At 42.0% G+C, this 14,138-nt stretch overlaps 1 protein-coding gene across 3 annotated transcripts in view; it reads right to left on the reverse strand.

The window, feature by feature from the left end:
• Positions 1–14,138, reverse strand: part of mib2 (MIB E3 ubiquitin protein ligase 2) — a 43,455-nt gene that overhangs the window by 12,840 nt on the left and 16,477 nt on the right. For 2 of the 3 annotated variants that reach the window (XM_030117925.1, XM_030117924.1), the window contains exons 4-13: positions 7,810–7,916; positions 6,359–6,553; positions 5,716–5,858; positions 5,251–5,358; positions 5,014–5,118; positions 4,195–4,357; positions 3,376–3,509; positions 1,221–1,369; positions 814–970; positions 47–201 (exon numbers count right to left, since the gene is read on the reverse strand). In XM_030117925.1, coding sequence (XP_029973785.1) covers positions 47–201; positions 814–970; positions 1,221–1,369; positions 3,376–3,509; positions 4,195–4,357; positions 5,014–5,118; positions 5,251–5,358; positions 5,716–5,858; positions 6,359–6,553; positions 7,810–7,916 — 1,416 coding nt within the window. Of the gene's footprint in view, positions 1–46; positions 202–813; positions 971–1,220; positions 1,370–3,375; positions 3,510–4,194; positions 4,358–5,013; positions 5,119–5,250; positions 5,359–5,715; positions 5,859–6,358; positions 6,554–7,809; positions 7,917–9,207; positions 9,461–14,138 lie in introns of those variants that run through there. The other variant, XM_030117926.1, reaches the window with a different exon arrangement.

Genomic DNA, 14,138 nt, shown 5'->3' on the forward strand with positions numbered 1-14,138 from the left:
ACTTGACTGTGACTAATTTCTGAATGCGAGGTTCAAGTCTACTCACAGCTTGTTCCCTTTGAGGGCGGCGTGATGCAGCAGGTTGAAGCCTCTGTGGTTCTGCTGGGTGAAGTCGATGTTGGGCACCACGACCAGAATCTCGATGATGTTGCGAAAATCTTTAGCAATGGCGTCGTGGAGTGGCGTGTCCCCGTATGAGTCCTGGTGGGGGGCAAGCGGGACAGTGAGAGGAGTCGGTGTTAAACGGTGACGTGGCGGAGCAGTGGTTGGAACTCGAGCAACACACAAACAGAGTCATGGCATGTTTTTAGTTGAGCAGACACACTATTCAAGCAGAAGAACATGAGTTAGCGAGTGTGTTCTGGGCCTGGTTGCAGGGATGTTAGACCATCTGAAAAAAACCCCAGAAGAGAGATACTCAAACTGCCTTAATGAGGCTGAAGTAACAGAGCAACAGGAACACGGAGCACACATGTGGATTTGCGTGCGCATTATCAGGAGTGCTTGAAAGTGCGATGTGTACGCTGTTTCCAGTGTGTCTGAGACAGACGATCACAAAGAGGCAACAACCCCACTGTCCAGATGGAAAGTCATCAACATTTCTAAATAGTAAGTTAAATATAAAGCACAGTATTGGTTTTTATTTGACTATATTTGAACAAAACACATATCTAGGGCTATGCAGTCATACAACTGCATTTCAGAATTAATTATAAGAATCAAATAAAGAAGATTTTAAAAATTATTCAGCATAAAACAGCAGCTTGTACGTGAACACATGGTGACAGGATTAAGCATGCTGCACCCGCTCACCTGGAGATTGACGTCAGCCGAATGTTCGGTCAGCACCCGCACCACGTCAGTGAAGCCCTTGTTGACAGCGATGTGGAGCGCCGTGCACATGGAGTTGTTCAGGAGGTTGACGTTTGCCCCCTTGCTCAAGAGCAGCCGTGCGATTTCTGCCTGATTACTGAAGAAAAAGGCAGGCAAACTAAAATGAACAATCACTGTGTTTCCATTGCTACACAGAGCTCTACATTTATAAGATAATGTACTCAAACACACTGACATATCAACAGAACAGATCATGTACTGATAGAACATACAGGTCAGCTCTTTAGTGCATAAAAAGCGTCTCCTACTCGGAACCAGAGCTTCAGTGAGTTACTTTTTTTCATTTACTTGATATAGGATCAAGTGAAAAGTACATGTGTCCTCACCCAAAGGCAGTGTAGTGCAACGCCGTGTCTCCGTCTTCGTCTTTGACCTCGATGGAGCCGTTGGCCTGAAGCAGAGCCTTGACCACCTCCATGTGGCCCTGGTGGGCTGCGACCTGCAGCGCAGTCTTTCCCTGGTTCTTGATGTCCACCTGCCAGGAGGAGAGACATCGGTGAAAATTCATCAAGGTTGGACGGGCGTGCGGGCGCCAGCAGCGCTGAGAACAAACTGGCTGGAAATAATCTGTGCATTGACAGCAGCCAGGCTCGTCATTCCACATAATCCCAGTAAACAGTGTCATAATCCCAGAGTACACCTGTAGCCATGGACACAACAGACCGATATAGTCCACACACCACTGCACACGCAAAACAACATGCGGTGGGTTACTCAGTTCAATGGCGTGGATGTTACTGGAACTGATGCGTCTAAATGGTCCATAGATGTGAATATGAGTGTGTGTCTTTCTATTGTTTCCCCTGTGATGGACAAGAAACCTGTCCAGGTTTTTTTTTTTCTTTCCTTTTTTCTTATTAGCCAGGATCAGATCAGATCAAACATAACAAGTCCCTGAGCTGGATATCGTGGAGAGAGAGAAAAAAAAAAGAAGAAGAAAAAAAAAAAATATATATATATATACACACACACACACACATTATATATATATAAATATATATATATTTGACTGAAAAAGAAAAAAAACACCCTTGTAAATCATGAAAAAAAAAATTCCCATCATAAAATATTATGTAACGAGTCTCACTTCTGTAGTCTGAGTACTCTGGCTCATTGTGGTTATTCTCTCCCTCCATGCTGAGTATTTTAAGAATGATTTATTCTATTTTTTCATGAATGAAGCACAACAAAAAAAATTGAAAACTATCATTTCCAAAATTGTAAGGTTTTAAATGTAATTGGACATTTGTCTGTTTTTTTTTTTTTTTAATATATAACCGTGTGTCACTGTCAGAAACACTTATACAGGCTTATACAGGATTTAGGGATTCCCATTTAGAGGAAGATAATATCGAGGTTGGAACAAAGCAAAGGCCGAACAGATCGATAGTAATTGGTTTGACGAGGATTAAAGGTTGGGCACATTAAAAAGGAAGGAGCGAACATGCATAAGCACACGAAATATATTAAGAATAACTGTCTTGCATAAGACTGCAAAATCAATTGCACAATGAAGGAAACATTTTTTATGACTCCACAGTGAGCGAAGGACGCCCCATCACACCGAGGTTAACAAGGTTACTGACAGTCAAGAGACGCATTAAACAATGTCAGCCTGTTTCACACAGCTCCTGAGTTTCACTGGATCCCACCTTTGACTTGTTATTAATAGGTAATGCTGCCAGGATTTTGAAGATACATTCAACCACATTATTACATTTCCTAAATGGGTTTGAAGTGCAGCTTTTTGCAATTAACGCTCCACCAAATAAATTCAATTTTGCTATCCACTTGGTGTGAATTAGGAGGGAAATAAACAAATGAAGCCTGTTTCATAAGGGAGAGAGAGAGGCGAGATAGAGGGGGAGTAGAATTTGTCCCTGATAACAATAAAAATATCCTATAGCAGAGTGGCTGTTCAGCCAAGACAAAAGGGGAAAACATCTCAGTGTTTATGTTCTTATATTAGATTTCTGGAGCAGAAGTGTCATGATTGGTCATTATTTCCGCAAATGTTACAACGTTGCTCTGAATCTCATCTAAATGTGAAACCAGTTACCCAAAGCAAGCAGCTGCTTAGAGCCTCAGAGCTTTCTTCAATCTTCTTATCCCCAAAACATTTGAATTACTTCAATTTTGTTAAACACATTTTTCGTGTTCCTCTCTGTTCAGATGTGCGTGAATAACAAATTACAAACCAACCAGTGCGTGCAAATGTGAAACGCAAGATTGAGACATACGACTCGCTCGCAATCATTTCTGCAATTGTTTTCGTGTGGGTATGTGGCATAACAGCACAGAGTTAATGAGTTCAACAGACATACTGGCAAGGGCCAGAGTGTAGCTTTGCCTTATCTGGCTCAGTGAGTCAACCTGGCATTCAATATCCCACACCCCCCCCAGTCTTGGTGTCCTAGTGGAAGGAGCTTTTGGAACAGAGACTGGACTGCAGCACAGAGACGGAAGGAGTGCTGCACTAACCTTGTCAGGATACTTCTGCACCAGCTCCCGCACTTTGCTGGCACTGCCGTGCGCCGCCTCGATGACCAAGCGGCTGGGATTGTCCTGCTCCGTGGACTGAGACAGCAGCTTCTCCAGCACCGAGATGACAGTACCTGAACAGAGACGCATCCAGGACGGACGGGGGGGGGAGGGGGGGGGGGGTAGCAAAAAAAGGGGACAAACAAGGGAGAGATAAAAGAATAAAATTAGCTCCTCCTGTCTGATGGTAAATACAACCTTGCACGGGGACAGAAAAAGCACCTCAAAGTCACACTGGTTAATGAATGTGTCAAAGCCGCACTGAAGGAAAACCACAAGAATGAGTCAAAATGTCCCTCCGTGCAGTGGAATCAGACCACACACATCCACAATCATCCACACACACACACACACACACACACTCACACACACACACCAGTGTGTTATCATCCCCCCGTCTGCTGAAGCGGACACATGCACAGAGAGTAGATTTCATCATGATTAGGAGTACTTCCAACAAGATGACAAACGTGCTGCCAAAACCCTCTTGCCGTCAACATGCAGGATGGTGCCATGCAGCAGAGAAGGATACTTCGAGAAATGGACACCCTGTCCACAAACGCATGAATTAAAAAAAAAAAAAGAAAGAAAAAGAAAAAAGGCAGAGGAGGCTATAGAAGCCAATGGGATCAGCCTGTGTGAGAAAGTGGGCGTAGCAGCAGAGACAGAGCTGGAAAGAGACGAGGGCAGAGGGAGGACGAGTGAAAGCCGGAGCTGCTGCGTTAGAGATGAGCCCCCTCGTCCCGGCAGAGGCCTTACTTCCAGATTCGTTGGGGTTCTCGGCAGTCATGAGGTTGGCGTCCACCTCCACGGGCTGCGCCGAGAGGCACGCGGGGTTAAACGTCCATGTCTGGCCTCCGAATGCCACCCGGAGGTCACCGTCAGCATAAACTTTCAACACCTTTCCAACCTGACCAAGCACCTACGGAGGGGAAAAGTACATAAGTAATGTGGATAAAAACTGAAAAAGAGAAAATAAAATCAACAAGAAACGATTAATTGTCATGAAGTACTTAAACACATTTGCCAAATCAGGTTTTTACTTCAGTGAAAGATTTAACTACTGTGTGCAAAGAAAAGAGGCTATGAGAGGACCTGACACTGACGGATAAGTGATTAGTTGAGAGGAACAAAAGCATTGTTTAATTCAATAAAACACTGATATTATGCAGAATTCACCTTGTTTTGGTGTGGCTTTTTACAAAAAATAGAATTTTTGAATGAAAAATCAAAGACTATTCTCAAGTGACCATTCTGCACTTGCTTAAAGAATGAATGTGTCTCAGAAATGACAATGTTCCATAAGTGAACAATTCTTAATTGTTAATGCAAGATGTCTGAAATTGTTAGAAATAGTTATAAGATCGACAAGTCAAAATGTCAGATGTTTGACATTTTGTTAAGAGAAATATGTTATGATAAGCTATATGTACAATTTTACATTCAAAACGTTTGTATAGATTGTAAACTAAATATATTCTTATCATGAATAACTTTTAGCTTCTGAAAGTTATGAAGTGAAATCAGCTGATGCTCATGTTGTTGTGGAGTTAGCACAATCAGGCAGATTTAGCATACAGGCGTCATGCTGTCTGTCCACTCTCCGTGGCCAGCTTGCAGTCTCTTCACGCTGTCCATGTCTTCCAATACTCTTACAAGCTCCCCAACTCCAAATGTGTTCACCTAAGGAGAGAATAAAAAACATGTGTAGTTACTGAAATGGTTTTGTGTGATGATAGAAATCACTTCCTCAAATGTTTTCCTGAACTAAACCGATGAGCAAAGTGAGTCCATCTGACAGAAACTCGTCAGTACCTTGGTGAGAGCGCCAGGATGGAAAGTCCAGCGGATGTTGTTGCTGTACTGTACTCTGACATCTCCTCGGTCAGTGATTCTATGAACAGTCCCGATCCGGCAAATGTACTGCAAACACAGAAAGAAAAAAAAACAGTTTCACCCTGGGTTGTGCTCTGTGTGGATGTGACCTTAATGTTCCCTTTTGCAGCTGCAATCTGAGATTTGGATGCTCTGTTTCCTTCCACAGTGCCATAACGTCCATCTGAGCCACTTATATAAATATTCTCTCTGTTTCCGGTTCCAGAGGCACGTATGGATTCACTGTCATGCTTGATTTACATGAAAAGAATGCATACTGTCAGTGGGAAGTACACTTTGTGTCTCTCTTTCTGATCAAAACAACAGGGAGTTATGCAAAGCTGTCAACTGGCATTGTGATATTCATATTTAAGGCAGAAGAACATTAAAGAAAAAAAGAAATACCTCAGCCATTTTGGGGTTCCAGCCTCCGTGACCCTCCTGCATCTGTCGCAGGATATCCACCTCCAGGAGACATTTCACCTTGTCGCCTTGCTGGAAGGAGTGACCATCGGCACTTTCCTGGCGCTGCAGCTCCGCGTGCTCTCCTGGATGGACAGGTGTCAACGTCAAACAGCCTGCGACTTGTGCCTGTTTTTCCTACGCTAAATCCAGCTGCTTGTGATTGCTCTTAAATAAACTGGTATTTCTGATACATCTTCAAGCTTATTTTTGTTGTATATAAATAAAATATTCAAAGATAAAACATCTAAGTCATTGTCATTAAAGCTTGAACTTTTCTTCTTTTCCTACTTTTCTTTCATGTTCACGAAATCTATCTTCACACCACGACCCTGAAAATGCTTCAAGTTGATGGAATTCCCACGTTTTAAAGTTGGAATAGTTTTATTATATATGTATATATGTGAAAGGGGGCTGAAGACTGAGATTAATCCATGAGTCTGTCGTCTTACTTCGCCAATTCAGAAAATGTCTTGTTATCCCTTGTCAATGATTCTAAAATCGCTTCCTATCTCTAATTTTCTGACTTATAAAGTGACAGATGAGTGATTGGATCTGAGCAGTTGAGAAGAGGAACACGTCTTACCTAGCTTTGGTAGATGATCTTTGTAATAGAAGCCTCCTTGGCCGTCTGACACATATTTGAGGTCTACCTTGCCCTTGTGGCCCATTCGGTAGACATTGGTGGTGCCATTAGACCAGGTGACACTCGCCACGCTGCGACCTGACTCTGTGTCCCAGCCGCGAATGTCCACTACCTTCCCCACCTTACCCTCCCCACCTACACACACACACACACACACACACACACACATATATACATATGAATATATAGAAACAAGCACACATCAGTTAAGCAACAATCAACAACCCATCAGTGAGAAGGAGTGGGGGAAGAAAAACAAAGCAGCGAATGGAAAACCAGCCCAGTAAAAGAAAGAAGAATGGTTATTAGATGCAGAACGGCGGATGTGTGTTTGATGAGGAAAAAATGCACAATGGTGAAACAATCAGGTGACAGACACACAAATGAGAGAAACATTTTCCCTGGAGATAGAAAAGCTGGCAGAGTCATTCACTCTCATGACCGTGACTGAACACAGTGACCCAACAAAACACAAAACGATCATCAACATTTCCAAGTGATGTTATTGCACGAAAGCATGTTGTATGACGTTTGACTAAAAAAAAAAAACCCTTGTTGAGTCATTAAAATCATCGAGCCGCTTCAGTGTCTGTCTAACCACACTGGTGAGAGCCAGTGACCCGTAGGATGGCATGATGGGCAGGGGGTTTCTGAGCATGCTCAGTGTGTCCTGTATGCACTCACTGCATACACCATTCATGCCTGATGAGTGACTTAACCAAACCCCACGGCGCCGGCTTCAAAGACACCAAAAGGACATTTTGACTCATTCGTTCTTGACAAGACAAGGGAGCGCTCCTATTCTCACAGCGGTGAGACCAACAAACACAAATAAATCACAATTCTCTCTTCCGCTCCCAAAAGAGAACATCCAGGGAGCTTAAAGCAGGAAGGGGAGGTGGAGGCTTGTTTTGAATTAAGGTTCAAAATACTGTATCTGAAAGAACCTTTTTTTTTTTCCCAGTTATTGGTGAAAATCATTCAGCCATGAAAACAACATTCCCAATTTTTAAATGAAGGAGCTTCTAACTAAGTTTATGCCGGAACAAAGGAATGGAAAAAGAAAAAGAGTTGTTTTGAAACAAAACAAGGACTCAATAAAGACACAGACACAGAGAGGCAAGCACATCTGTGGGACAGACCCGGATGAGTCACCGGCCATGTAAGTGCACACAGACACATCGCGGAGCAACGTTCTGCAGGTTAATGAGACGTGAGGTTAGAATGTTATTATGGGTTGTGGATGGAGAAACGCTTTGAAGAGCTGCAGCTCTGTGCCTGAGGAGGCAGGGGGCTTGCTGAGTTAGCAGAGCCAGGTTAGTGGTTTGAAAACCTCTCTCCCTCCTTTCCTCCGACACTCACACACACACACACACACACACACCACTCACCGTCTTGGTTGCCCCAGTCCCAGTCGGGTCCACGAACCACTTTAACCCCCTGGAAGATTCCTTTGAGGATGATCCGTGGGAGGTTCTGCCTCGGTGCCAGACTCACTCTGTGGTGGAGCATGAAGACACAGCTGAGTAAACCGCACCACCGACCACTGAAGAGCACATCACATCCAGCTCTGAAACCCATCACTGTCTTTAAAACGTGCAGATTAGGACTCAGACAAACATATTGTCATGATGAAGTTATAGTTTATGACAGCATTAGATTGTATCATTGCTCACAAAGCAATGCTTTATATATGTGGAAACCAAATCTTGATTTAGGGCAAAATGGACGGAGACAAATTGCATCTGTTTATCCATAAAAACAAGGACATTTAATGTCATTTATCTGAACATAAAAAAGTGTGCAAACTGTTTTTTTTAAAGATTTTTTTTCATTTTTATGATTTTTTTTATACCATTTTTAGTTACATTTCATAGTTTTATATCTAATGTTTGAAATTGCACTCCTGATTTACAGACCTTTTTTCAACCACAGTAGTGTGAAAGTGCTTCATTAATAAAAATGTTATTGTACGATATGCTACAGACAAAAATAAAAGATCACAGACTCCTTTATACAATCAGAAAATTTGAGAATTTACTGTAATACAGCCTTTAAAATATAATTTTCATGCCATTTTATTTTGTCACATGTAATCCAGCACAATATCATGTAACAAAAAATAAATAAATAAATAAATAAATAAATAAATAAATAAAATTTCCTAGATGTGATTCAAAGACATTAAAACACTTTGTCTTCTTTTAACTATTAAAAAAAGACCAAACGTAAAACATTCTAACTTATGGGACAGCAGACCTTTGGCTTGAACACGACTGGATTAACAGAATTTATCTGTTTACTGCTGTATAAATCCATCATGAGAAGGTAGGTTACATTTTGATTAATACCACATTTTAAATGAGTATTTTTCTGTTCTTCCTTCATGTGCGTTGTCTAAGTTTGTCAGTGCAACAAGACATAACAGTATAGTGACCTACTGACACTGATCTACTGATCCCGGCCTCTCACTGTACGGCAGTCTGCCGTTTAAAAAACAAAAACACGCCTGACGACCAGCATTCCTCAACACACCTACTGTAAAACGCACTGTTGTACTCTGGATTCTGAAACGGACTCTGCTGAATGGTCTGATAATTATTCGCAATGTATTTTAGAGAGTGAAATTTTCTTTTAAAGTCAGGGATTTTAGGTCACTGGGTTTCAGGGAGGCAATAATTTCAGTTATTTTTTTTATTTCTTTTTTTTTATTAACTGATCACACCAACCACACTCATTATCTACAATTACATGGATGAAACAGGCAACATCCTCAAACTCAGACATACCTTATGGTAAAGATTTGGTCAGATCTCGGTGCAAAGGAGCTTCCTATTCCCATTTTTTCCTGAGGGGATCAAATCCCAGATTCCATGTCAAGCAAACGGCTTTGGTAATGAATTCAAAAAGTCAGATAAAATCCCGTGAGATAAAAAGAGAAAGCGCCTGCTGGCGAGAGCGGCGATCCTCAGAGAGCCTCGTAGAAACTTGACAGCCCTCACATGTCCGCCCAGCAGTGGAGCTCTGCCCGAAGTTCGCCTCGACTAACTTCATGCCCGTCACTCGCCAGACCTTCAGGTTGGTACGGGCGCTCCAGCGGGCGACGGCGGCACATTTGACACTTGAAGCCAACTCACAGTAAATCTCAAGGAGGGAGGACTGAGCTTGGACGGGTCTGAGCCGGGAATTGTGTCTATCTGTGCGAAGAGCTTTTAGCCTAATCCTAGACAGCAGAGAGATCAGAAAGCAGGTCACCTCAGGGTGAATCACAGAGCGTGCATGCTGGAGGACACGGCAACGCTCCACTGCGGCCGTGCATGTGCAGCCATCAAACTGACAGTGTGGCTTTTTAAAAAGCTTCTGGGAAAAAGTTTTAAATGAACAGTCAATTTCCTTTGGGGTTTTATATGTCATTACCTGGTGAAGGTTGCAAAAATGTCACAGGACTAGAAGTGGTAAAAGTACACACATTCTGTTGTTAAGCTGAAGTTCAGTAAACAGCTTTGGTAAAAGTAATAGTACTCTGTCAACTTTTTCACTCCAGTAGGAATTAAAAAAGTTAATGTTCTGGACAGTAGTCAAACGGTAGTTTTTAATGCTATGACCAAAAGATTATTTTCATATGAAAACTGTCCCACCCAGAAACATTTATTGCAATTTTTCAGCATGTTTACAGAGATCTGCATTCATCACTCTGTAATTATCATATTACTACTATTATGCATGATTTAGTGATTTTCTTGAAAACTATATAAATAAATTACAATGTCACTGAGAATCAAATTTTAAGGTTTTTAATGCCTTTTAAGACTAATTTTCCAAACATTACTGCCCCACAGAAACCCAGTGTAATGGAAGCTTTGTCAGGAAGGATAAAACAAGCTAACAGCCTGATTGTTACCGATGAAAGAGATCGTTCTTCATTTTCGAATTTTCTGCACTTTTTACATCAATTATTGTGACTGAGCTTTTCATTCCAACCACGAGTTTGGATCAATTGATGAGGCAGTTCTGAGAATGTGAGGAAGAAAAAGTATAAATATTTGCATTAAACAGTCGGAAGAAAATTAAACATTTGTCTAAAAAAATAAGTACTTATTTAGAGAAAATGCAAATTCTTTGTTACTTTGATACTGTTTATGACCCTCGGAAAAATAAATGTTCATACAACTTGATGCAAGATAAAATATAAACAGACAGATGTCCTCAATTCAGGAGAAAACTCGACCTTTGCCATGTTTGTTTCTCAGTGCATCTACTCTTTTAAAGGATCAAGCTTTCTAATCCTCTGCAGCCAAATGTCACTGCTGTTCACAGACAGGATCACAACAAGAGGCCAGCGCCTATTCTCATGGTCTGCATCCACATGCTGGAAGAGGAAAGCGGTACACGTCTCAAAAATGAGCTCAGAATGGGAGAAAATGTCACAATTTGTAGTAGCATCCGCCGCACGGGGCACCAGTGAAGCCATGACTTTCAAATGAAACAACAGGTGGTGTGACAGCCTTCAGGTTTCACCTTAAAGTGAGAGCAACAGTCAGCCAAGGACTTTTAACATGCCAGCCCTCTTTACCTTCGCCGTGCTTAATGGGCCTCTGGCAAAATTTCAGAGGAGAAAACATCCCCGATCCCGACTAGAGTCTAGTCTCATTGGGCAAATCTGCACAGATCAAGCCATTGTCATCCAATTTCACTTTAGTCCTCGACTGACCTTCCAAGGCTCTCAAAGCACTTTAAGTGGTGTTGTGATGGGAATGTAAAAGAAACATTTTTTTCAAATCAAATTCAAAAATCTGCCAATGTACGACAGGTTCCAATAAAAGCAGTATCAAGCATCTTCCAGGGGCCAAGCGCAGGTGCAGAAAGTCATTACAACTCTCTATGGAAGGGAGAATGAGTTTGAAAACTGAGGCTTGTTTTGAATGCTCCTCAAACGTGACCACAGGGTGGAGAACTGCGTTGGTCAGGTGCAGGCAGTGCAGCTTGAAGTGCAAAGGCGGGATTAAGCACCGACGTGGCCTGATAGGTTCTCTGGAACTGCGTGTGTGTTGTTTACGTGTTGAAGAGCCGATTAACCAAACACATACCAAAACAACCGCCTCCGTGTAAACATGTGGGACACACAGATGCTGCCCTGGACACTGTGAGCATACACAATGTAACTTCCAAACGTAGGATGAATGCTTTGATTAGAAAAATCTACTGACACAAAACAGCCTCAGCAAGTTTTGTTTTCCATCAACAGCCCTCTTCCAAATGCTGTGTGAACAGCACGGATCACTGCAAGACGACTGGCTCCGTATCCAGCCCCTCTTATCTAACATGTTGTCTAAGAAGTAGTTTGAAATGTTAGCATGCTAATCCACACATCTGAGTATGGTAGCATGCTAATCTACTTAGATCTGCTGTAATTACAAAGGAACACGCATGCACGGAACATCCGGCTCAGGTCTCACACCATGTCTGTGATGCTCCTCCTTCAGTGTCAGCATGCCGCAGCAGTACGCAGTGCTGATCACTTCCCATTGTCCCCTCGGGACACAAATAAAAGATGTCCATAAACTACAAATAGATAAGCCCCGCTTGAGTGCCTTATAAAGCCGCGCACATGTCTGGCCCACATGAAAGGAGCTCCTCTTAGCTGAGCCCAAACTTCTGTCCCCACCTCATGGAATTCACTGCTGGCCCAACACGTTGTGAAACCGAGCTAAATTTGACTTTCCAGGCAAATATCAGCATGTCCCATGATGGCAAATATCAGTGTGTCCCATGACTGCCAGATTATAAATTAGCCTTTTGAAACGTTGTCAGTGAAATATGGGTCAACGCGGTGTGGAAATAAAGAGGCACTGTGTGCCGGGCACCGCGCTTTGTAGACTGCTCCTCTATTTTATTCATCTGACGAGAAAAGAAGTGACTTTCATGTGATGTTCTCCCAGATGCACATTCTGAACCAGCGCCGAGCTCAAGCTTCTCTCAGACTCCACAAAGATGCCTTTGAGTGAAAAGTTGAGCTGGATGCTATAATTGGATGAATTCATGGAAATGTGTTGAGCAGAAAATTGTGAATTATATCACATCAAATCTGCTTTTGATTTATCTTTATTTGTAGTTTTGCTCGATCTGCATTTGGGTGTTTTGATCAGTGCTGGAGATCGTCTCTTTATAGCTGCTTCCAATTAAAATAATGAGCTGTTAATCTCTCCAAATGTTTCACCTGGTGTTTCTCAGGATTGCACAATGTTTCCAGCTGTTTGTTGCTCCTGTTCCAGATTTTTCTGCAGCAAGAGTGAGCTTTCACATTTCATACGATCTGCACACCCCTCGCTGGTTATTTTTATGTTTATTTCACACCATATCCCAACCTTTTTCGACTTGGGTTTTATTTGATGAGGACTATTTTCAACTCCTGAAGACAAATGTTTTATTAAAAAAAAAAAAAAAAAAAAAAAAAAAGAATTCAGAAAACTCAAAGCATCTTTTCAAATGATCCCAACTTGAGGGTGAAACATTAGTCATGTTGAGGTTAATGGAGAGACTGGGAAGGAGGGCAGAGTCGATTCAGGACTGTGAATTAGTCTTCGTCTGTGTTGTTTTGCTGTTTCTATTCTGTCAAAAACTTTGTGTTGCTCTCCGTTTGGATTAAAATGCCAATTTAAGCAAAGTTTGAATGACATTGAGTCCATTGAAATTAAAAAAAGCAGTTGTCAATGATGAACACCAAATCAGAAATCTTTGATTTTTTTTTAATGAACTTGAAATGCTTTCTATGAAAGCTCTGAACAGTGACGTTGGGAGATTTAGCTCACTTCATGGCTGCCTGCCTGCATTGGGCTGAGTCAGTCTTTTATGCGACTCAGTGTCATCAATATACCATTCATATTTCAGGCTGCATCACAGTCGTCTCTCTGGGAGCCACAATGAAGACGGGCTGAATGGTTTTATCTGCGGCGCCGCTCCATTCAGAGCGGCCGCTGACAGACGGACTGAATGAGGCTTCACAGTTCAAATATCGTTCAGATTAGTGAAACTAATCAAAGGATGTCCAGCATTTCAATATCAAGACTGTGGTTATATCATCATCTTGAAAAATTAAAGCCATGTTTTATCTATTTTCGCATTAAGAGAGCATGATTTCATTTGAACTTGTCCCTTTTTTGATCATTTTCACACAAGGTTTGTTTGACAACTCACATGCGTAGAGGAAAAGGGGGCATTAATGCATCTAGCATGCGGGACGTGCAGAAATTACAATATATCAAGTGAGATACTTATTTTATCCAGGCTTTGAGAAACAACATTCTGCATGTACCAGACCAATCCCAACAAGGTTGGCGCACCATTTAGAATGTGAATAAAAACAGGAGGCTGTGACGATCACGTCTCACTGACAGATAACAAGAGGTAGCAGTCTGGATTCACACAGACAAACTGCTGAAATTTAGCAGAATTTTTGGATCTGGCTCACATATGATCTGTTCTCTGCAGGATACAGCTTGAAATTGTGTTTGTGGATTAGACTGAGAACTGTGCTCACTGACAACCATTCCTCTAAGTGTTCCTGAGCCCATCCAGAGGTGTCCAGTGCAGAACGGTGACGTTCAGTTGTATCAAAGTGTGATACTACAAATACATGGCTGCCTGGAAACGCACTAATGCAATCTGTTATGTAACTTTTTATAAAAGGTGGTGTGGATACTTCACTGAAATACTCCAAGAA

The sequence above is a fragment of the Salarias fasciatus genome, chromosome 20 (genome assembly GCF_902148845.1).
Source record: "Salarias fasciatus chromosome 20, fSalaFa1.1, whole genome shotgun sequence".
Taxonomy (NCBI): domain Eukaryota; kingdom Metazoa; phylum Chordata; class Actinopteri; order Blenniiformes; family Blenniidae; genus Salarias; species Salarias fasciatus.